This window comes from Symphalangus syndactylus, chromosome 8, assembly GCF_028878055.3.
Source record: "Symphalangus syndactylus isolate Jambi chromosome 8, NHGRI_mSymSyn1-v2.1_pri, whole genome shotgun sequence".
Classification (NCBI taxonomy): Eukaryota; Metazoa; Chordata; class Mammalia; order Primates; family Hylobatidae; genus Symphalangus; species Symphalangus syndactylus.
This window is the reverse complement of record NC_072430.2, coordinates 78,418,403-78,442,250: the sequence shown is the minus strand read 5'-3', so window position 1 is coordinate 78,442,250 and position 23,848 is coordinate 78,418,403. Positions and strand designations below refer to the sequence as shown.

The 23,848-nt window shown below is 40.2% G+C and overlaps 1 protein-coding gene across 4 annotated transcripts in view; it reads left to right on the top strand.

Annotated features, from left to right (window-relative positions):
* GPR155 (G protein-coupled receptor 155) overlaps nt 1-23,576 on the top strand; it is a 50,890-nt gene extending 27,314 nt beyond the window's left edge. For 2 of the 4 annotated variants that reach the window (XM_055289772.2, XM_055289773.2), the window contains 6 exons: nt 5,023-5,127; nt 11,780-11,916; nt 13,350-13,445; nt 16,678-16,742; nt 18,823-18,960; nt 22,331-23,576. In XM_055289772.2, coding sequence (XP_055145747.1) covers nt 5,023-5,127; nt 11,780-11,916; nt 13,350-13,445; nt 16,678-16,742; nt 18,823-18,960; nt 22,331-22,631 — 842 coding nt within the window. In that variant the 3' untranslated portion in view covers nt 22,632-23,576. The remainder of the gene's footprint in view (nt 1-5,022; nt 5,128-11,779; nt 11,917-13,349; nt 13,446-16,677; nt 16,743-18,822; nt 18,961-22,330) is intronic. The other 2 variants (XM_063645597.1, XM_055289774.2) reach the window with 1 other exon arrangement.
* The last annotated feature ends 272 nt before the right edge of the window (nt 23,577-23,848 follow it).

Below are 23,848 nucleotides of genomic sequence, written 5' to 3'. Positions count from 1 at the left end.
TGGTCTCCCAATGTGCTGGGATTACAAGTGTGAGCCACTGCACCTAGCCTAAAAATGTTTTTTACATTTTTAAAGGGTTGAAGAAAAATTAAAAGAAGACAAATATTTTGTGACTCTTAAAAACTACATGAAATTTTAATTTCATGTCCATAATTTTATTGAAACATAGCCATGCTCATTCATTTATATATCATCTATGGCTACCTTCATGCTATAATGGCAGAGTTGAGTCTTTGGGGCCTATACTAAGGCAGTAGGTATTGGATAAACAGGAGAGGCCAAACTCAGGCAAAGTTGTATTGACAGGGTTTGGTAATTGATTAGAAACTGGGTGAGGGCTAAGAGAGAAACTGAGAATAACTTCCAGAAATCTAGTTTAAGTGAATGTATAATTGTGGGTATTACCTAAGAAGGAGAATTCAGAGAGAACAGAATATGTAGGGGAAGATAATGAGTCCAATTTGACCCTTCTAAGTTTGAGATGCATGAGACACCAAGGATTCATTTTAGTTTCTCAGTGTACCTCTTAAAATGGGATGCTTAGATCTGAATATAGCATTCCAGTTACCATGGTCCTAGGACACAGTAAGCATTCAATATTTGATGAATGCTTGTTGACTGAGTGAAGAATAAAGAGAATCATTCCTGTCCTTACTTAGAAAAGAAACTTTCAATTCTGCCTAACATTACATTAACTTACTCTGATGATTTCATCCTGAATTCATGAGCAACTAAAAACCTGCCTCCCACCCTGAATACATTACTGAACAGTTTCTCTCCAATCCTGAATTTTTGCATCTGGCTTTTAGAAGTCTAGGACAAAGCTGGGTATGGTTGCTCACACCTGTAACCCCAGCACTTTGGAAGGATTGCTTGAGCCCAGGAGTTCAAGACCAGCCTGGGCAACATAGTGAGACCCTGACTCTACAAAAAATAAAAAATTAGCTGGACGTGGTGGTCCACACCTGTAGTCCTAGCTACTCAGGAGGCTGAGGCAGGAGGATTGCTTGAGCCCAGGAGGTCGAAGCTGCGGTGAGCCATGGTCACGCCACAGCAATCCAGCCTGGGCAATAGACATGATCCTGTCTTTAAAAAAATAGTCTAAGCCGGGTGCGGTGGCTCACATCTGTAATCCCAGCACTTTGGGAGGCTGAGGTGGGCGGATCCAAGGTCAGGAGTTTGAGACCAGCCTGGCTAACATGGTGAAACACCATCTCTACTAAAAATACAAAAATTAGCTAGGTATGGTGGCGGGTGCCTGTAATCCCAGCTACTCCGGAGGCTGAGGCAGAAGAATCGCTTGAACCAGGGAGGCAGAGGTTGCAGTGAGCCGAGATCGTGCCATTGCATTCCGGTCTGGGCGACAGAGCAAGACTGTCTCAAAAAAAGTCTAAGACAGGACTTCAGTATTTGCCTAAGCCTATCAGGACTGAGATTTCTTTGTGTCTTGATTTGTAATCAAATATATTAACTTATTTATTGTATGTTGCTTCTCTTCTCTTCTTCTCTTCTTTTGAAACAGTCTTTCTCTGTCTCCCAGGCTGGAGCGCAGTGGAGCAGTCTTGGCACACTGCAACCTCCACCTCCTGGGTTCAAGTAATCCTCCCTCTTCAGCTTCCCAGGCAGCCAGGTCTACAGGTGTGTGCCACCATGCCTGGCTAATTTTTGTATTTTTAGTAGAGGTTGGGTTTCACCATGTTGGCCAGGCTGGTCTCGAGCTTCTGACCTCAAGTGATCTGCCCGCGTCAGCCTCCCAAAGTGCTGGGAATACAGGCATGAGCCACTGCGCCTGGCCCAGTTTTCTTTTTTAAAAGAAATAAAACTTACCAATAAAGTCAGAATGTTTGTTAGAATCTTTTATTCCTGTTAACTTCAGAAGTAACCACTATTATGAATTTGGATTGTATCCTTCCAGAGCAGAATTTTACTATACTTTTACAATATGTATGGTTTTCCATCAACAATATATAGTATTTTTATATGCTTTTACATTTTCATATAAATCTTATACTGTAGTTGTCTTATTGCACTCAATATTTTTTAATTCATTTTGTAGATGTAATCAATTTTATGCATATACCACATTTTATTTATTAATTTCCTTACTGATGGATTAAGTTGCTTTAAAATATTTTGCTATCAGAAACAATGCTATAATGAACAGCTTTATTCACATCTCCTTGAGTATACATCAACATACATTAAGATTATACCTAGTATGTTGCTGAGTGCAGTGGTTCACACCTGTAATTCTAGCACTTTGGGAGGCTGAAGCAGGTGAATTGCCTAAGCCCAGGAGTTGGAGACCAGCCTGGGCAACATGGCAAAACCCATCTATACAAAAAATACAAAATTAGCTAGGCTTGGTAGCATGTGCCTGTAGTCCCAGCTACTCAGGAGGCTGAGGTGGGAGGATCACCAGAGCCTGGAAAGCAGAGGCTGCAGTGAGCCAAGAGTGCACCACTGCACTCCAGCCTGGGAAACAGAGCGAGACACTGTCTCAAAAAATATATATATATACCTAGGATGGTAATTCCTAAGTAACAGGAAATAGGTAAGTTCCCATGGCTTTAATGTGAACCCTTTGTACTTTGTTCCTAATGTTACATCTCTAACCTGACCCCTTTATATAGAGCCAATCCCAGATTTCCTGGTGTCTACACATATATTAATTACATCTCAGCCAGGTGTGGTGGCTCACACCTGTAATCCCAGAACTTTGGGAAGCCGAGGCAAGCAGATCACTTGAGGTCAGGAGTTTGAGACCAGCCTGGCCAACATGGTGAAACTCCATCTCTACTAAAAATACAAAAATTTGCCAGGCTGTAGTGGCACACGCCTGTAGACCCAGCTACTCAGGAGGCTGAGGCATGAGAATCGCTTGAACCCGGGAGGCAGAGGTTGCAGTGAGCCAAGATTGTGCCACTGCACTCCAGCCTGGGTGACAGAGCGAAACTTCATCTAAAAAAAAAAATTAAAAATTATTTACATCTCTTTCTGAATATGTGGCCAGCACTTGTTCTCTTTGTCAAATGTACTGGAGCTTTTTAAACAATTATCTTTCTTTTAATGTTTCCATCATTCTTTAGAACTTCCCAGCTCAGCAACATCTCTGCTGTTTCCCCTTGAGGTGAATTAGCCATTCAGGGCGTGGAGTTCTCCCTCTGCAGGGTCCCCCTCCTCCCTCTGACCTCCCATCTCCCCACTTGGGCCTCCAGTCTCTCTGCTGGATTCTTGTAATTCCCTCCTAACTGAACTGCCTGTTTCTTGTCACTCTGGTCCAATCTGTTTTATAAGGGAAATGGCCAAATTAACCTTCCTCACGGAGTCCTGGCCACATCAGGCTCCTGCTTCAGAGGCTGCAAGGGCCTTGCAGTGCCCGTGATGCCCAAAGCGCTGCACGTGGTGCCCAAGCCCTTCCACTGCCGGCCATATCCCTCTCCGAGCCTGTTCTGCCACCTCTCCCTGCGGCTGCCTGAGCTACCCGGTGAACCTTCCATTCTTTGGTCCGTCCAGCACTCGGCACTCATGTTATCACTTCTCTTCATGCCTTTACTTCAGGGCCTTTAAAACCGAAGCTCACTAATTTCTTTGTTTGGTCATTTGTTCGTGTTTTTGTTGTTGTTGTTGTTGTTATTTTTATTTTTGTTTTTTTGAGATGGAGTCTCACTCTGTCGCCCAGGCTGGAGATCATTGTATAATGATCAAATCAGGGTAATTAGCATATCTATGACTTCAAAATGTATAATTTCTTTGTTGTAGGAACATACAAAATCCTCTCTTCTATTTTGAGATGTACAGTATCTTTGTTGACTATAGCCACCATACTGTACGATGCGGCACTAGAACTTATTCTAATGTAACTTTGTACCTGTTGACCCCATCCCTGCCACCTCCTACCCGCCCAAGTATCCGGTACCCACTACTCATCCTTCCTTCCTTTCCCTTCCTTTTCTTCCTTCCTTTCCCTTCCTTCCTTTCGCTTCCTTCCCTTCCTTCCTTTTCCTTCCTTTCTTTTCCTTCCTTTCCCTTCCTTCCCTTCCCTTCCTTCCCTTTCCTTCCCTTTCCTTCCTTTCCCTTCCTTCCCTTCCCTTTCTTCCCTTCCTTTCCTTTCCTTCCTTTCCTTCCTTACCCTCCCTTCCCTCCCTCCCTCCCTCCCTCCCTCCCTCCTTCCCTCCTTCCCTCCTTACCTCCTTCCTTCTTTCCATCCTTCCTTCCTTCCTTCCTTCCTTCTTTCCCCAGGCTGGAGTGCGACTGCTCCCTGTAATCTCAAACTCCTGGACTCGAGCAGTCCTCCCACCTCATCCTCCCAAGAAGTTGTACTATAGGCATATGCCAGCATGCCCAGCTATTTTTTAAAAAGCTTTTTGTAAAGACAAAGTCTTGCTGTATTGCCCAGGCTGATCTTAGATTCCTAGCCTCGGCTGGGCATGGTGGCTCACACCTGTAATCCCAGCACTTTGGGAGGCCGAGGCGGGCAGATCACCTGAGGTCGGGAGTTCTAGACCAGCCTGGCCAGCATGGTGAAACCCCGTCTCTACTAAAAATTCAAAAATTAGCTGGGCCTGGTGGCAGGTGCCTGTAATCCCAGCTACTTGGAAGCTGAGGTGGGACAATCGCTTGAACCCAGGAGATGCAGGTTGCAGTGAGCCGAGATTGCACCACTGCACTCCAGCCTGGGCAACAGAGTGAGACTCCACCTCAAAAAACAAACAAAACAAAACAAAACAAAACAAAAAAAATTCCTAGCCTCAAGTGATCCTGCCACCTCAGCCTCCTGAAGCAACAGGTGTAAGCTACCATGCCTGGCCACATTCAGTACTTCTATGAGATTAAGTTTTTATATTTTGTATGTGAGTGAGAACATTTGAATACTTTTGGATAGATACCATGTGAAAACTATTGAGGCTACATGGGAAGTGCGTGTGAGTGGATTTTGTTTTGTTTTCTTTGGCATTTCTTAAAATTGTCCATTTCTGTTGTGGTTGGGCTCTACTCTCACATGCTATTTGATTGATATAGGTTGCTGCTCCTGCTCCATGGGAAATGGTGAATTACACTGCCCATCAATAGAGCCAATAGCAAACACAAGCACCAGTGAGCCTGTGATTCCTTCGTTTGAGAAAAGTAAGTGCCTCTGGACTATGAGGATGGGATTAAGGGACAGAAGATTCCTTATTCTTTTTTTTTTTTTTTTGAGACGGAGTCTTGCTCTGTCACCCAGGCTGGAGTGCAGTGGCACGATCTCGGCTCACTGCAAGCTCTGCCTCCCAGGTTCACGTCATTCTCCTGCCTCAGCCTCCCGAGTAGCTGGGACTGCAGGCGCCCACCACCATGCCTGGCTAATTTTTTGTATTTTTAGTAGAGACGGGGTTTCACTGTGTTAGCCAAGATGATCTCAATCTCCTGACCTCATGATCTGCCTGCCTCGGCCTCCCAAAATGCTGAGATTACAGGCATGAGCTACCGTGCCCAGCCAGAAGATTCCTTATTCTTATCCCTCAAAAGAACTCTCCATAGAATATCTACAGAAGCTACAAACATCAAGAATATAGATTCTCAATTAAGAGCAAAGAAGTGCTAATAGGGAATAATTGTGCATAGACAGAATACTCACTTTAAAAAATAAAGTTCTCACAAAGTGATAATAGGTAGTATCATACACACATTTTCCAATAAATTTAACCCAAGTGACAAATCCAGGAAGTTTGCCCTAAAGGGCATTTTGGTGGGAGGTGGAGAGAGGGAAGCTTTTTCCCTGTTTTAGAAACAGACTTTTCCCCCATTCTCATCCCCTAGGACCAGGACTAATTAATTAGTTCTTAATTATATTTTGAATCTTTATGCTTTAATTATGGCCATTCTTATAAAATAAGGAACAAACACCTTTAAAAGTAATAACCTCTTGGCCAGGCAAGGTGGTTTACGCCTATAATCCCAGCACTTTGGGAGGCCGAGGTGGGTGGATCACAAGGTCAGGAGTTCGAGACCAGCCTGGCCAACATGGTGAAACCCTGTCTCTACTGAAAATACAAAAATTAGCTGGGTGTGGTGGTGGGCACCTGTAATCCCAGCTACTTGGGAGGCTGAGGCAGAAGAATTGCTTGAACACACGAGGCGGAGGTTGCAGTGAGCCAAGATCACACCACTGCACTGCAGCCTGGATGACAGAGCAAGACTCCATCTAGGGAAAAAAAAAAAAGTAATAACCTTTTGACTAAGAGGCCGAATTACATTTGTGGCCTAAATTTCAAATTATTCAAAACAACCGAACATACTTATGTGGAATTGCAATGCATTTTTCATTGATTATACTTATTTATAATCAAACTAAAAAGGGAAACCCCCAAAAATGCTCTTTTTGATAAGGCCTATGTCAACTGTATTATTGCTAAAGGCATTATGTTTTTATATAAGAAACGTAAGGATTATAGAAAACAGTGTATGCAAATCACTTAGCACAGTATGTGGTATACATAGTAAATGCTCATTAAAATATGTAGTAGCAGTAGTAATTATTGTTATTCAGATGGGATTTATATTTGGCTATCTGCTGGCAAGGAATGAATCTTAAATAATAATAGAATTCATATTTCCATAAAAAGTAGTGAAAGCATATTAGATATGAAGCATTCACTGACTTTTTTTTTCTTTTACAAGAAACCCTTTCTGGCAGTTACACTGTCTTTGTTTTATCTGTCTGGTTTTTTTTCTAAAATTGTTTCTTTACATCGGAATTCCCAAGGTTTTCCTCCTTATTGTTATCTCCCTACGCAATATACCTAGTAGTAAAATCCATTAACAAATTCAACATGTAATCTGATTTGGCAAATTTCTTTTTCCCTCCCCAGATCTCCTTAGGCTTTGCTTCTCTGTCATTTTCTTCATTAATAACGTTGATTCTCGGCTGAGCGTGGTGGCTCACTCCTGTAATCCCAGCACTTTGGGAGGCAAAGGCAAGAGGATCGTGCTTGAGCCCAGGAGTTCAAGACCAGCCTGGGCAACATAGCCAGACCCTATCTCTATAAAGAATCAAAAAAATTAGCTGAATGCAGTGGCTCATGCCTGTAATCCCAGCTACCTAGGAGGCTGAGGTGGGAGGATGGCTTGAGCCCAGGACGTTGTGGCTGCAATAGGCCATGGTCATATCTGAGCAACAGAGCAAGACCCTGTCTCAAAAACAAACAAACAAAAAGTTGATCTTTGAAAATTCTCTTAAATTGTAGGGGCTTGGATTTTCTGATCATATTTTATAAAAATTATATAGAATGAGAGCCATTATATAGGGACTTCATCTAATCATACATCCCTAAGCCTAAAATAAAGCCTGAAGGAAATTAAACCATGGGCAAATTAGAATTTTTAGAGTTGACAATATAATTTATTCTCTACCCCTTGGCATAGTACAAAGGCAAAAATAAGTATCACATTTAGATCGTTGAATGGCAACAATGTATGAAAAAGCAAATGAAAGATAGATTTATTTTTATCCATTTTTGTAATATCTGTACACAATTTTTTTTTTTTGAGATGGAGTCTCGCTCTGTCATCCAGGCTGGAGTGCAGTGGCACGATCTTGGCTCACTGCAACCTCTGCCTCCCGGGTTCAAGCAATTCTCCTGCCTCAGCCTCCCAAGTAGCTGGGATTACAGGCACCTGCCACCACACCCAGCTAATTTTTTTTTGTATTTTTAGTAGAGACGGGGTTTCACCATGTTGGCCAGGCTGGTCTCAAACTCCTGACCTCAAGTGATCGTCCCACCTCGGCCTCCCAAAGTGCTGGGATTACAGGCGTCAGCCGCCGTGCCTGGCTTGTACACAATATTTTAAAACCAGATTTATTATATATAGGGATACTTCCAGGATTTTTCCACACATATATACAAATAATTTTTATTCAAATAGGATCATACTACAGAGACAGTTTGGCAACCTACTTTCTTTTTATTTAGCAACATTATGAACCTTCCCCCCATGCCATCAGCAATTGTGCTAGACCATATTTAATGGGTATACATGGCCTTTTCTAAAATGTGGTTTTAGGAAATACAAATTTTTTCTTTTAGCTTGAGGGCAAGAGCTATAGAATTGTGGTTTTTAATCATTGACTTGTATAAGACTATATGTTGGACTAGACATCTATTTTGTAAAAAAAAAAATGTTTTTCTTTGCTTTTGCTTCCATATATAGAGTGGAGCTAAGGTAGAAAAACAGCTTCCTGTGAAAAGTCCCTCACCTCTATTTTTGGCCAGAAAAGAGTCATGCCTGTGACTTGTGTTTGGTTCCATATGTGAACAAAGCATGGCATATAATACTTTTATGGTTCCTCAAAGGTGTTTCCTAAGGCAAAGTTTTTTTCAACTTTTACTTTAGATTCAGTGGGTACATGTGCAGTTTTGCTACCTGGGTATATTGTGTGATGCTGAGGTTTGGGGTACTAACAAATGATCCCATCACCCAGGTACTAAGCATAGTACCCAGTAGTTTTTCAGCCCTTGCCCCCTCCCTCCTTTCCACCTCTCATAGTCCCCAGCTTCCATCATTACCATCTTTATGTCCACGAGTATCTGATGTTTAGTTCCCACTTATAAGTGAGCACATGCAGCACTTGGTTTTCTGTTTCTGTGTTAATTCACTTAGGATTATGGCCTCCAGATGCATCTGTGTTGCTGCAAAGGACATCATTTCATTCTTTTTTTTCTTTTTCTTTTTTTTAAGGCAGGATCTGGTTCTGCCACCCAGGCTGGAGTGCGCAGCTCACTGCAACCATTGCCTTCTAGGCTCAAGCCATCATCCCACCTCAGCCTACCAAGTAGCCAGGACTACGGACGTGTGCAACCACGCCTGGCTAATTTTTGTTTTGTTTTGTTTTTGAGATGGAGTTTCGCTCTGTCGCCCAGGCTGGAGTGCAGTGGCACGATCTCAGCTCACTGCAACCTCCACCTCCCAGGTTCAAGCAATTCTCCTGTCTCAGCCTCCCGAGTAGCTGGGACTACAGGCACCTGCCACCATGCCCGGCTAATTTTTATACTTTTAGTAGAGATGGGATTTCACCATATTGGTCAGGCTGGTGTCAAACTCCTGACCTCAGGTGATCTGCCCACCTTGGCCTCCCAAAGTGCTGGGATTACAGGCGTGAGTCACCGCATCCGGACTTGTTTAGTTTTTTAGAGACAGAGTTTCACCATGTTGCCCAGGCTGGTCTTGAACTCCTGAGCTCAAGCGATCTGCCTGCCTCGTCCTCCCAAAGTGCTGGGACTACAGGCATGAGCCACTGTGCCTGGCCTATTTCATTCTTTTTATGGCTGTATGGTATTCCATGGTATATATGTAGCACATTTTCTTTATCCAGTCCACCATTGATGGGCACCTAGTTTGATTCCATGCTTTGCTATTGTGAGTAGTGCTGTGATGAACATGCAAGTGCATGTGTCTTTTGGTAGAACCATTTTTTTTCTTTTGGATATGTACCCAGTAATGGGATTGCTGGGTCATATGGTAGTCCTGTTCTAACTTCTTTGAGAAATCTCCAGACTGCTTTCCACAGTGACTGAACTAATTTACATTCCCACCAATGGTGTAAAGCATTCCCTTTTCTCTGCAGCCTCACCAGCATCTGTTGTTTATTGATTTTTTAATAATAGCCCTTCTGACTGATGCGAGATGGTATCTCATTGTGGTTTTGATTTCTCTGATGATTAGTGATGTGGAGCATTTTTTCATGTTTGCTGGCCGCTTGTATGTCTTCTTTGAGAAGTGCCTGTTCATGTCTTTTGCGCATTTTTTAATGGAGTTATTTGTGTTTCATTTGTTCAATTGTTTAAGTTCCTTATAGATTCTGGATATCAGGCCTTGTTAGACACATAGTGTGCGAATATTTTCTCCCATTCTGTAGGTTGTCTGTTTACTCTGTTCATAGTTTCTTCTGCTATGCAGAAGCTCTTTAGTTTAATTAGGTCCCACTTGTCAATTTTTGGTTTTGTTTTTGTTTTTACCTTAAAACTTCCCAGTATAGTGTTTTTGTTACAATTGCTTTTGAGGACTGAGTCATAAATTCTTCCCAAAGGCCAATGTCCGGAATGGTGTTTCCTAGGTTTTCTTCTAGGATTCTTAGAGTTTGAGGCATTCCTTTTTTTTTTTTTCTTTTTTTTGAGACACAGTCTTGCTCTGTTGCCCATGCTGGAGTGCCGTGGCACGATGTTGGCTCACTGTAACCTCTACCTCCCGGGTTCAAGCAATTCCCTTGCCTCAGCCTCCCAAGTAGCTGGGATTACAGGCGCCCGCCACCATGCCTGCCTAATTTTTGTATTTTTAGTAGAGACAGGGTTTCACCATGTTGGCCAGGCTGGTCTTGAACTCCTGACCTCAAGTGATCTGCCCATCTCAGCCTCCCAAATTGCTGGGATTATAGGCGTGAGCCACCGTGCCTGGCCGAGATATTACATTTAAATCTTTAGTCCATCTTCAGTTAATTTTTGTATATGGTGAAAGGCAGGGGTTAAGGCAAATTGTAAACTCTTCAATGAGAGGTAAGAGATAATAGTAATTTGTTTTACAGTTAGCCAAAATAGGGTATTCATGACTAATATGTAGATTTATCAGTGATAAAACTTGAGTTATTAATTCGGCCTTTCAAATTATATGTATATAATTTTAGTATATACAATATAAAAATAAAAATAGAATATATATTATATACTTTTTCAACCCTTGTCCCCCTCCCTCCCTTCTCACCTCTAGTAGTCCCCAGTTTCTGTTGTTGCCATCTTTATGTCCATGAGTATCTGATGTTTAGCTCCCACTTATAAGTAAGCACATGCAGTACTTGGTTTTCTGTTCCTGTGTTAGTTCACTTAGGATATATATAATATCTAATATATATTATATATCTAATATATAATTTATATATGTAAATTATAAATATAATTAAATATACAATTTTTATTTATATATGCTTATATATTATGTGTAATTTATATAAATAATATATACAAATTACATATATAATTATATAAATTTATGATTATAATATATACTTATATATAATATAGATTTATAACATATAATATATAAATATAATATAATTTTTATATAATTATATATGTAATTTGTATATATATTTATATAACTAATAAATATTATATATAATTTATGCTTAATTAATTATATAAAAATTATATATAATTTTTATTTTATTTTATTATTTTTTTTTGTGACAGAGTCTTACTCTGTGGTGCAGCTTTGGCTCACCACAACCTCCGCCTCCCGGGTTCAAGCAATTCTCCTGCCTCAGCCTTCCAAGTAGCTGGGATTACAGGTGCATGCCACCACACCCAGTTAATTTTTGTATTTTTAATAGGGATGAGGTTTCACCACATTGGCCAGGCTGGTCTTGAACTCCTAATCTCAAGTAATCTGCCTGCCTCGGCCTCCCAAAGTGCTGGGATTACAGGCATGAGCCACCGCACCCAGGCAAATTATGTATAATTTTTAAAGACTAAATTATATGACTTATGTTAGATAATTATATCTATAACATTGTTGAATAGTGTAAAAGGGAACTATTGTATTCTACTTATGTTTTTTGAGATAAAAACCTTTCAGCTATAATTCTTCTAAAACAACATGAAGGAGCTTTCTTCCAATTTCATCTAAAATAATATACTGATTCTTAGCTGAATGTGCTTTTCTGTTGTTTCTCTTAGGAAGTCATTACAAATTTAAAATGCATTTAGATAAAAAGCTCTGATTACAAATTGTTGCGCTTACTCTTTTATAGACAATCATTGTGTGAGTCGCTGTAACTCCCAGAGCTGCATATTAGCCCAGGAAGAAGAACAGTATCTACAGAGTGGAGACCAGCAACTGACCCGACACGTGTTGCTGTGTTTACTTCTCATCATTGGCCTGTTCGCTGTAATTGTTTTTTCTGGTTTTGTTTTGGGGCCATTTCTTTAAATTTTTGGGGCCATTTCTTTAAATTCAGGCATCCGGGAAAAACTTAGTTGCTGCTTTCCAAAAGTGTGGTAGCTAGGTCACCTGAATTTGGATCTTGAGCTAAATATTTGGGGGTCTGAGGGGAAGAGATGAATCATTCACATTACTCTGAGGCCTAAGTGCTCCAATAGCTTATTCTGCTTAGAATCATTTATTCATTCTATGCTCTGAACCTAGAATTTGGTAAAAGCAGCAATTTCTTTTTTTTCTTTTTTTTTTTTTTTTGAGACAGAGTCTAACTCTGTCGCCCAGGCTGGAGTGAAGTGGCGCGATCTCGGCTCACTGCAACCTCTGCCTCCCAGGTTCAAGCGATTCTCCTGCCTCAGCCTCCTGAGTAGCTGGGATTACAGGCGTGTGCCACCATGCCCGGCTAATTTTTGTATTTGTAGTAGAGACAGGGTTTCATCATGTTGGTCAGGCTGGTCTTGAACCCCTGACCTCAGGTGATCCACCCTCCTTGGCCTCCCAAAGTGCTGGGATTACAGGCGTGAGCCACTGCACCCGGCCCCAAAGCGGCTATTTCAATAATGTACACAGGGCCACTTACTCCTAACATACCTGACTGACCAAAGTGGATAAATGCCTACATTAATGTCTCAGAACATGAAACCTCAGTGTCCACCAGAAAAAAAAGAAAACCAAAAAGCCTCTCAGAACATATTCCTCAGAGAAGCTTTAAAAAATAATTTTCAATTATCAAAATAACATAACTACTTCATATAATAGATGCTTACAAAATAGAGAAAAGTAAAATACAGTATTTTATTTTTAGACTACATGCATTTCTTTGATTACTAAATGTCCTGTTTGTGAATTATCAGTTCTTATTATATAATTCTTTGAGATGGTTCAAGTGTAACTCATCCAGAGGTAGGAGATGGACCAGATAACCTATGAAGGAACGCTTTGCACACTGGGATGCTCGTGAGATAGTGTGATATCAGCCAATACCACTTTAAGTGCTGTTTAAGAACAAAAATCAAAAAATAAGAAACGCTGCCAAGAATTGCTTAGTGATGTAATTGTTTTCATTGTGTAGAACTAAATTTAAAATCAGGCCTGTCTTAGGCTAGTTGGCAATCTTGATACATTATATAAGCTTCTGTATTATGGCTCATGTCTTCTCGCTTCAAATCTGATCAGAATAGATAACTGTTTGAATGACATCTGTCAGGAGGAGAGGTTGAAACTTTCCTGTCGAAAAGATAAAGCCTCTATATTCTCTCAGTGTTTTTCCATCTAGTCTTTTTCCCTGTAATTATTAAGTAGGTAAGTTATTGTACTATGCTGTGGATGGACAGGAATTATTAGCTTGCTTGATTTTAAAATACTCTTTTCTCCTTTCTTTACAGAATCTTTCCAGTTGTTTATGGTGGCTATTCAACCAAGAGCCTGGAAGACTTTATGTTGAGTTACAGTTTTTCTGTGCCGTGTTTAACTTTGGTCAGGTATTTATTTATGGAGAACTTTGAGGGATTTTTGTCTTACTGGATAGGTTGATTGGTAGGGGGTCGGGGGAAGTGGGGAGTGGATTAGGATGTTGTTTTCTTTCACATAAAAAGGATTTAGTTTGTTTGCCAGCTGCTGGTATGCATGACAGCTGACAGCTGCTGCTTGTCTTCTAGTAGAGATGAATTATTATACTGGTTAAAGTCATCAGAATGTACACTGAGTGCTTCCACCAGAAAAACACCAGGTAGTAACTTTGGTGTGATCTTAATAAGTCACATTGGGAACGGGCTCATTGGCTCACACCTGTAATCCCAGCACTTTGGGAGGCCAAGGTGGGTGGGTCACTTGAGGCCAGGAGTTCAAAACCAGCCTAGCCAACATGGTGAAACCCCATCTCTACAAAAAATACAAAAAAATTAGCCAGACGTAGTAGTCCATGCCTGTAATCCAAGCTACTGCAGAGGCTGAGGCACAAGAATCACTTGAACCCAGGAGGTAGAGGCTGCAGCGAGCTGAGACTGTGCCACTGCACTCCAGCCTGGGTGACAGAGTGAGATGAGACTGTCTCCAAAAAAAAAAGTCACTTTGGGAAAATAAATTACTTTCCCTGAACTTTTAATTTAGCTCCTTAAAATTTTTTTTTTTTTTTTTTTTTTGAGACGGAGTTTCACTCTTGTTGCCCAGGCTGGAATGCAATGGCGCGATCTCGGCTCACCGCAACCTCCGCTTCTCAGGTTCAAGCGACTCTCCTGTCTCAGCCTCCCGAGTAGCTGGGATTACAGGCATGCACCACTATGCCCGGCTAATTTTGTATTTTTAGTAGAGACGGGGTTTCTCCAGTTGGTCAGGCTAGTCTCCAACTCCCGACCTCAGGTGATCCACCTGCCTCAGCCTCCCCAAGTGCTGGGATTACAGGCATGAGCCACCGTGCCCGGCCATCTCCTTAAATTAATGGACATCATTTCATTTACATTTTGATGTTTCTTGAACAATAGATACTTAAATCTTAAAAAGAAAAATCATGTGGTGTATAAATAAATTTTGGCTAGGGATAGCAGTTACCATTCCTTGATAGCCTACTATGTGCCAACCATCGTTAAGCATTTTACATTCATTATCTCATTTAAACATCATGACAACACCTGCAAAGTAGTATTATCACCCCCAGTTTATAAATCAGGAAACTAAAATTCCATAAACAAGTAATATGATAGGTGCTATTGTCTATGTTTATGTCACTATTAAAATGGATACTTAAGGATAAATTACATCTTACATATTGGGAAAATATTTTTTATGTGCAAATTTCAAATTTTGACCTTTAACTCCTTACTTTTTTTTTTTAATTGAGATAGAGTCTCGTTCTGTCACCCAGGCTGGAGTGCATTGGCGTTATCTCAGCTCACTACAATCTCCACCTCCTGGATTCAGGCGGTTCTCCTACCTCAGCCTCCTGAGTAGCTGGGACTACAGGCACCTGCTACCACACCTGGCTAATTTTTGTATTTTCAGTACAGATGGGGTTTCACCATGTTGGCCAGGCTGGTCTTGAACTCCTGACCTCAAGTGATCCACCTGCCTTGGCCTCCCATAGTGTTGGTATTACAGGCATGAGCCACCGCACCCAGCCCTTACTTTTTCTTTTCTTTTTTTTTTTTTTTTTTTTTTGAGACAGAGTCTTGCTGTCGCCCAGGTTGGAGTGCAGTGGCGCGATCTCAGCTCACTGCAGGCTCCACCCCCCGGGGTTCACGCCATTCTCCTGCCTCAGCCTCCCGAGTAGCTGGGACTACAGGCGCCTGCCACCTCGCCTGGCTAATTTTTTGTATTTTTTAGTAGAGACGGGGTTTCACTGTGTTAGCCAGGATGGTCTCGATCTCCTGACCTTGTGATCTGCCCGCCTCGGCCTCTCAAAGTGCTAGGATTACAGGTGTGAGCCACCGCGCCTGGCCTACTTTTTCATTACAGAATATTAGTCCACAGACTGAGTATCAGGTCAAAAAACAAAAAAAACACACATTTGAAATCACTGAGTTTGTCTATTAAATCTAAAATAATTTGCCATATGAATTAGTTAACATTTGTCAATAGATGCTGCTGTAAGTTTTTCCTAATATTAATTTCTTACAATATTTACAGTTTGTTTGGCCGTTATGATGGGAGCAAAAATGGCTATGCCCACAGAGACAAATGACCTTAATCAGTTTATTACAGACAGACATGAGCATCCTACTTGATATCTCACTTTGTGATACTGTTTAAGATCTGATTTTGTATCTAAGAACTATAAAATACTGAGTTGAAACATCATAGTCTGACTTAGCATTTTGCATTCGGAAAGCCCATTCTAAGCTGAGCTATCCAGAGCTGGGACTGAGATGAGCTTCATTCCATAGGGCTGTGTCATCAACAGCAGCTAATGCCAGGAATGTTGCATTTAAAATGCTGCCCCACAGCTTAAGGCTGAAGTGGTTCAATGGAGCAAGACAGACACAAACCGCATTCCCAAACCCCATTCCCATCCCATTTTCCTCTTGGGGAGGTGGTATGGTAAGCTCATTCCCTTCTGGCTGTTTATAGTATGAGGGATGAAGAAATTGGGGTCCTTCTGCATTCTCCATTTTACTTCCACCAACTTGCACTCAGATCCTTATCCCAGTGTGCCACAAATGGCAGCTCCCAACTTCCTGTCTCTCAAAAAGAGTCTTAAATTGTCCTAACCTGTGGCTGATACCTGGTGCTAGGCGTTTGCCTTGTCACTCACAAATCCTTAAACTCTTCCCCTAACCACTAGCCAGTTTCACGTTACATAAATTCTGCTCAATTACTGCATTATTATTAGATACTGCAACACTTGTTAATTATATAATTTGTGAGGTTTCATGGAAAAATAATAAATACTTATGCACAGTGGGAAATATTTTCTTTTTATAAAGGAGAAACAAAGACATATATGCCCTTAAATGTTTTCATTTTATTATCATGTAAATACGGCTGCTCAGCCCTGGTTTGTATCACCCATCATAATGAGTAGGATAGAATGATTGGGAAAAGGCAGTAAAGCATCATACCTGCCTTTGAAGGGCCTGCTTTGTGTGTTCCACTTAAAATGTTGCTCTTGTCACTATAGGTTTGTCTCCTCAAACACTAAATTTGGTGACCTCCTTAACTTCTCTGTTTTAAAATGTTATTGTTGAATTCTGAAAAAAATAACTTTGTTTTCTTCCCTAGGGATTTATTTCCTTTGGAATCTTTGGATTAGATAAACATTTAATCATCCTGCCTTTCAAAAGAAGGTAAATTAAGTTTTGAAATAAATCTGTATCTGTAAATGTGATGATAAAGCCATTATATTAAGATACTGATATGGGGCCATGCATGGTGGCTGCTTGTAATCCCAGTACTTTGGGAGGCCATGGTGGGCAGATTGCTTGAACTCAGGAGTTGGAGACCAGCCTGGGCAACATGGTGAAACCTAGTCTCTACAAAAAAAAATACAAAAATTAGCCAGGTGTGGTGGCATGCTTCTGTAGTCCCAGCTACTCAGGAGGTTGAGGCAGGAGGATGGCTTGAACCTGGGAGGCAGAGGTTGCAGTGAGCCAAGATTGTGCCACTGCACTCCAGCCTGGCTGACAGAGCAAGATCTTGTCACACACACACACACACGTACACACACACACACACACACACACAAAGATACTGATGTTTTTCTATTGCAAGGACAGAAAACCAAACACAGCATGTTCTCCCTCATAGGTGGCAATTGAACAATGAGAACACTTGGACACAGGGTGGGGAACATCACACACCGGGGCCTGTCGTGGGGTAGGGTAAGGGGGGAGGGATAGCATTAGGAGATATACCTAATGTAAACGACGAGTTAATGGATGCAGCACACCAACATGGCACATGTATACATATGTAACAAACCTGCATGTTTTTTACATGTACCTTAGAACTTAAAGTATAATAATAAAAAATAAAAATTAAAAAAATTGTTTTAATATATATATTTTTTAATTTGATTGGTAAAATTAGCCCTGTGATGCCCCATCCTAGGCTTTGTATGGTGAAACTTTTACTAGGACGTATTTTTAGTGCATAAATTATAAACCTAAGAAAATATATTTGAGTGTCCAAATGATGGTACATAAAATGCTTAATTTCAACACTTGAACGTCAAATAAAAATGTGCTATATTATGCTTAAAAAAAAGATACTGATGTTTTTAAACCTTTAGTAACTGCGAAGACACCACTAAATGCCACATAAAGGTTATAAACAACTGCAAAAAAAAATTGGAGGAACTATTATAAATCTGGCATTGTAATTTGCACTTTAACAAGAATTGATGGACATTGATTTCTATCTATGCCATTAACTATTACATAAAGTTAAATGAAACTTGAAAATGTCTTTGGAAATGGAGGTAGTAGGTGGTGTGCCCCCATGGTCTATATTTGATTGTCTGTCTCCTTTGACAACACAATTTCTCTTTTTATCAAACTGACAGCTTACAGAAAACTCAAGTTTCTTTCTAAATTGTTGGTTTTTTATCAGCTTAGTGAAGGGTTTCTTTGAATTAAGATCAGGTATTTCTTTATGAAAAATAACAAGTAGTAATACTCCAACGTGGGGGTAGGAGGAAGAGGCGGGGGCAAATCTTTGTACTTCTTCTTGTGTTTTCAAAGTCAAAATTTGTAGAAACTGGAAGTGCTAAAGAAATGTATCCCACCAGCTCTATGAAAAGTGCCCAGTAAATGGTAATGGTTCTTTCTTCTTCGTCTTTATCATTATCATCAAGATGTAGTTGCTAGGTTCATAATCATTTCATGAAAGAAGAAAAGCATAATTGGAAAATCATTGAACTTAGTTATCAGCTTCATTTGTTGATTGGGTAAAATAATCAACCATTCTAATGTGTAGGCTGGCTGAAACAAAACTGTTTCATACTCCAGTTTTTGGAGTACTCTGGTATTTGTCTCTGTTGTACTAAAATAGAAAAGTGATTAAACAAAATATTTGATCTCTAATTTATCTTTGCATTTCAAAACAGTAGAATGTAGAGTAAGGAACATTTATTAGTAGGACCTGAAATGGGTCAAACATGTCTGGAGGTTTGTAAAATGATTAAGTCTTCCACCCCAGTATGCTTTGAATAGGAAATTGAATGTAGAATGTTTTTGCTTCTGAGACTAATGATGTCTGGAACGTAGAATGTTTTTGCTTCTGAGACTAACGATGTCTGGGTATTGTAGATGACAGCTTTGGTGATTGACAGCTTTGGAACAGCCGTTTTGATGGGGTGATAAGGCAGGAAGAGTTCTCTCTCAGTGCTTTTCTTTCCTTAAAAATGGCCATAAATTTGATTTTCAGACTTGAATTCCTATGGAACAATAAAGAAATAGCAGAAAACAGGGATTCTCCTGTTTCAGAGGAAATAAAAATGACCTGTCAACAATTTATCCATTATCACCGTGACCTCTGTATCCGAAACATTGTCAAAGAAAGAAGGTAAGCAAAGTGCCAGTACAGGTTCTAGATAATTATATTTTAAATGATTAATTGACTAATTTTTGATTGTAATGGGCTAAATGAGGTGGTTGTGACTGATTACATGATTATTTTTACATATGCATGTAAAAGTTAAAGGAATTATGAGTGAGTTTATAGTTTCAGAAATGGCATATAAAAGAGTCATATTACGTTGATTTTAATATTTTTAAAATGTCATATAACTTCTGATTGCCATATAAAATGTGAACACTTCAGTTTAGAGTGAACCAAAATGTCATAGAATATTAACACTCATTTCAAGTTGGCCAGTAATGTCTCTCTCAAAACTTTGAGATACATTGGATTTAGAAGTGATGTTATATTCCCACCTCAGCATTTCTTGACAAATGCATTTGGAAAGGTATGAAGTATATAGCAGGTTCTCTTTTAATTTTGGATGAGGAAAAAAATTTTTTTTATAAACGAAGTATACAGCAGGAAATTATGAACTTTGAATAAATACTATACTACCAGTATTTCTGGTTGTCATAAAAGAGAAAACAAAACAAAATATAAAGAACCAAATACTTTTATGTCTATAACTGAAAATATGAAATGTATGAAAATTCGTATGGAGGATAATTTATTTACATATATTATGCCACTGTATTTAACATATATATCATTATAATCAGAAGGTAGCCTGGTACAGAGAGTGGAAAAGGGGCTGCAGTGGGTGTGGACTAATACTAGAACTCAGCTCCTGAACTGCCGCTTGTTGGCTGTGTGACATTGGGCAAGTTCAATTCTCTAAATTTTAGTTTTCCTCTTCTTTAAAATATCAAATTCTTGGGATTGTTGAATTAGATGACAGAATGTCTGTGATGGGCATAGCCCGCTTTCTGGCAATGGTAAACTATGAAGAAAAGTTAGTTTTTCACCCTTCTGAGCACAGTTATTTCAAAGTGCCATCTATAAATAGTTTCAACAATTTAAAACTGCTTTTTAGGGCTGGGCATGCTGGCTCATGCCTGTAATCCCAGCATTTTGGGAGGCCAAGGTGGGAGGATCACCTGAGGTCAGGAGTTCAAGACCAGACTGGCCAACATAGTGAAACCCTGTCTCTACTAAAAATACAAAACTAGCTGGGCATGTTGGCAGGCGCCTGTAATTCAAGCTACTCAGGAGGCTGCAGCACAAGAATCGCTTGAACCCGGGAGGTGGAGTTTGCAATGAGCCGAGATCACACCACTGCACTCTGGACTGGGCAACAGAGCAAGACTCTGTCTCAAAAACAAACAAACAAAAACCCACAAAAAAATCCTGCTTTTTAAAATTAAAAAAGAGAATTCCATATTAGCTCTTTGAGGCCCAGTGTGATTGCCAGCTCTTGGGAAGGAAGCATAGCTTTTGCAATTTGCAGGGCTGCCAGTCTGCCTCAGTCCCATTTGGCTGAATGGACACTGGCTGGGAGCGTGCCAGCCTGTTTCCTGCCCCTTTCCAGGCTCTACAGCCTGTACAGTGTCACATTGTCCGCCACTTTGTACAGCTCCATGGGCTGGTTTTTTTGTTTGTTTCTTTGAGACAGAGTCTCACTCCTGTCGCCCAGGCTGGAGTGCAGTGGCGCAATCTCAGCTCACTGCAGCCCCAATCTCCTGGGCTCAGCCTTCTGAGAAGCTGGAACTACAGGTGCCTGCCACCATACCCAGCTAATTTATTGTATTTTTTTAGTAGAGATGGAGTTTTGCTATGTTGGCCAGGCTGGTCTCAAACTCCGGAGCTCAAGTGATCTGCCCACCTTGACCTCCCAAAAAAAGTGCTGGGATTATAGGTGTGAGCCACCACACCCAGCCATGGGCTGTTATTATAGCTGCCTGATAACAGTCATCAGGAAATAAATATTCTGTTGGTGTCTGGAATAGAAGGTGTCAGGCTATAGGCTGGGCACGGTGGCTCACGCCTAATCCTACCACTTTGGGAGGCTGAGGTGGGCAGATCACCTGAGGTTGGGAGTTCAAGACCAGCCTGACCAACACGGAGAAATCCCATCTCTACTAAAAATAGAAAATTAGCCAGGCGTGGTGGCGCATGCCTGTAATCCCATCTACTCGGGAGGCTGAGGCAAGAGAATCACTTGAACCCAGGAGACGGAGGTTGCGGGGTAAGCTGAGATTGCGCCATTGCACTCCGGCCTGGGCAACGAGAGTGAAACTTTGTCTCAAAAAAAGGTGTTAGGCCATAAATAAAAAAATTAACAAGCAAAAAGAAGGCTAACACAGAGTATAATATCCAGACTTTTATTGAATGTGGTGTTTCTAGTTGCAAGGCATAAATTAAGGTAACATCTCTAAATGAAATACTGATGTTAAAATAATGTAATTTTATGTATTTGAGAAAACTTTTAATGAGTATTAACTTTTTTTCTAATTCTTATATGAACTCTAATGAATATTTATTTATGGTGAAATGTTTTTAAATTTTTGTCACCTATTTCTCCTTTCACCTTGATGTTCATCCACCATTTCCCATGTCAAGCACTTTAGGTTTTGTAGCCTGAATAATGCTTGTGGACAGATTCATGTTGTCTATCTATGGTGTATTTATGTGGAAATGTACAGCACTCGTGTAATTGGATTTTTTTCCCTGTATCTCTCTATCTTTTGTTTATTTGTACATACTTAAGACATCCCATATTTGCATCAGGAAGACAGATTTTTAAATACTCAAGAAGTAGATTCACAAAGCACATTTTAAAAATCTTAGATTTGTAGCAAGTTAGATCTCACTTATTCTTTTCTTGCTTCCTAATGAAGCAAATTTCTGACAAACATATCAGTAGGATTGTCTTTCCTGCTGAGGGCAAGAAGAAAGGCTACTTGTGGGGCACTATGATGTATGTAGTGCATACATATACATGATGTATATGGAGCTAAAAATAAAGTTTGATTTGAATAGTTTAGTGAAAATAATCACTTCTTTAGAGCTCGTGAAAAATATTTAGTGTTCCTGACACAAATTACTTAGTATAACTAAAAGTATAAATTATAAAATATATTCAGCTATTACAGGACAGATCTGATAACAGGCTACTATAAAAAAAGTATTTCTTTGTAAGTGCATTTACATTATCTATGACTTTTTTTGGTATTGTTTAAGCATTTCTGTTTTCACAAGCATTACTGACATATTTTCTTTTTCTCCAGTGGGTCTTTCTAGGGTCAGGAGAGTTAACAAACCCTTTCTATTCAGAACAGTTTCCTTCCTGCCATGCTTTTAACTATCACGCTGTCTTTCCTTGTTTCCTTCTATTTTTTCTTGCTTGTCCTCTATCATACAGTGCTGATACCAGATTTACAGAACATATGGGTGAATCATTCCTTTGACACAGGTGTGGTGCAAAGACTTCTGCTGGAACTTTCTGTGGCTGTGACCTGGTGAACTGGCTAATTGAAGTCGGCCTTGCCTCCGACCGTGGTGAAGCTGTGATATATGGAGACAGGCTGGTACAAGGGGGAGTCATCCAACATATTACCAATGAGTATGAATTCCGGGATGAGTACTTGTTTTACAGATTTCTTCAAAAGAGTCCTGAACAGAGTCCTCCTGCTATTAATGCGAACACTCTCCAACAGGAAAGATATAAAGAAATTGAGCATTCATCCCCACCCTCACATTCCCCTACGACCTAAATTATGAAGGGGAGAACCCTACATGGAATCATATTCTAGCCGCATATTCATTAGTTTTTAGCTGGGTGACCTTGGGCAAGTTAACAGAGGCAACCTCTCTGAGCCTCAGTTGTCTCTTCTGTAAAATGTGACAAGATGTGTTCCCACCACATGCTCAGGGTCTGTGATTTTACATGTATGTAAAACACATAGGAAGCTGACTTAGGAAAAAGAGAAAACCAAATTAAAGTTCTGATAATGAATATAATATAGTCATCCTTCAGTATCCAAGGGGATTGGTTCCAGGATTCCTGAAGATCCCAAAATCTGAGGATACTCAAGTCCCTTATATAAAATGGTGTAGGCCGGGCGTGGTGGCTCACGCCTCTAATCCCAGTACTTTGGGAGGCCCCGAGGCAGGTGGATCACCTGAGGTCAGGAGTTCAAGACCAGCCTGGCCAACATGGCGAAACCCCGTCTCTACTGAAAAATACAAAAAATTAGTTGGGCGTGGTGGTGGGTGCCTGTAATCCCAGCTACTCAGGAGGCTGAGGCAGGAGAATTGCTTGAATCTGGGAGGCAGAGGTTGCTGTGAGCCAAGATCGTGCCACTGCACTCCAGCCTGAGCAACAGAACAAGACTCTGTCTCAAAAATAAAATAAAATAAAATAATTAATAAAATGGTGTAGTATTTGCATATAACCTATGCACAGTCTCCCATATAGTTTAATCATCTTTAGATACTTATAATGCCTAATACAATGTAAATGCTATGTAAATAGTTGTTATACTGTATTGTTTAGGGAATAACAATAAGAAAAACAGTCTGTACATGTTCACTACAGATGCAACCATTGTAAGCCTAACTACATTTTTTTTATCTGCAGTTGATTGAATCTGTGGATGTGGAACCTGTGCATATGGAGGGTCAACTGTACTATAAATAATATGAATATGTCAACATTATATAATCATTGCTTTCTGCAACTGTTTACTATAATTTCAAAATTAGCATCCTATTAACTGTTCTTTAAATTATCAAATTTGGCAAGTATATTGCTGGCAGGAAATGGACCTTAAATTATGACAGCTTTACATTTTTTGGTAGTATCTCTTGAAAAAGAATTTTAATGATTCTAATAAGAGGTTCTTTTTCTTTTTCCATTTCCTTGACAAATAGTACTCATTTAAAAACTAGAGGGCCAGGCGTAGTGGCTCACGCCTGTAATCTCAGTACT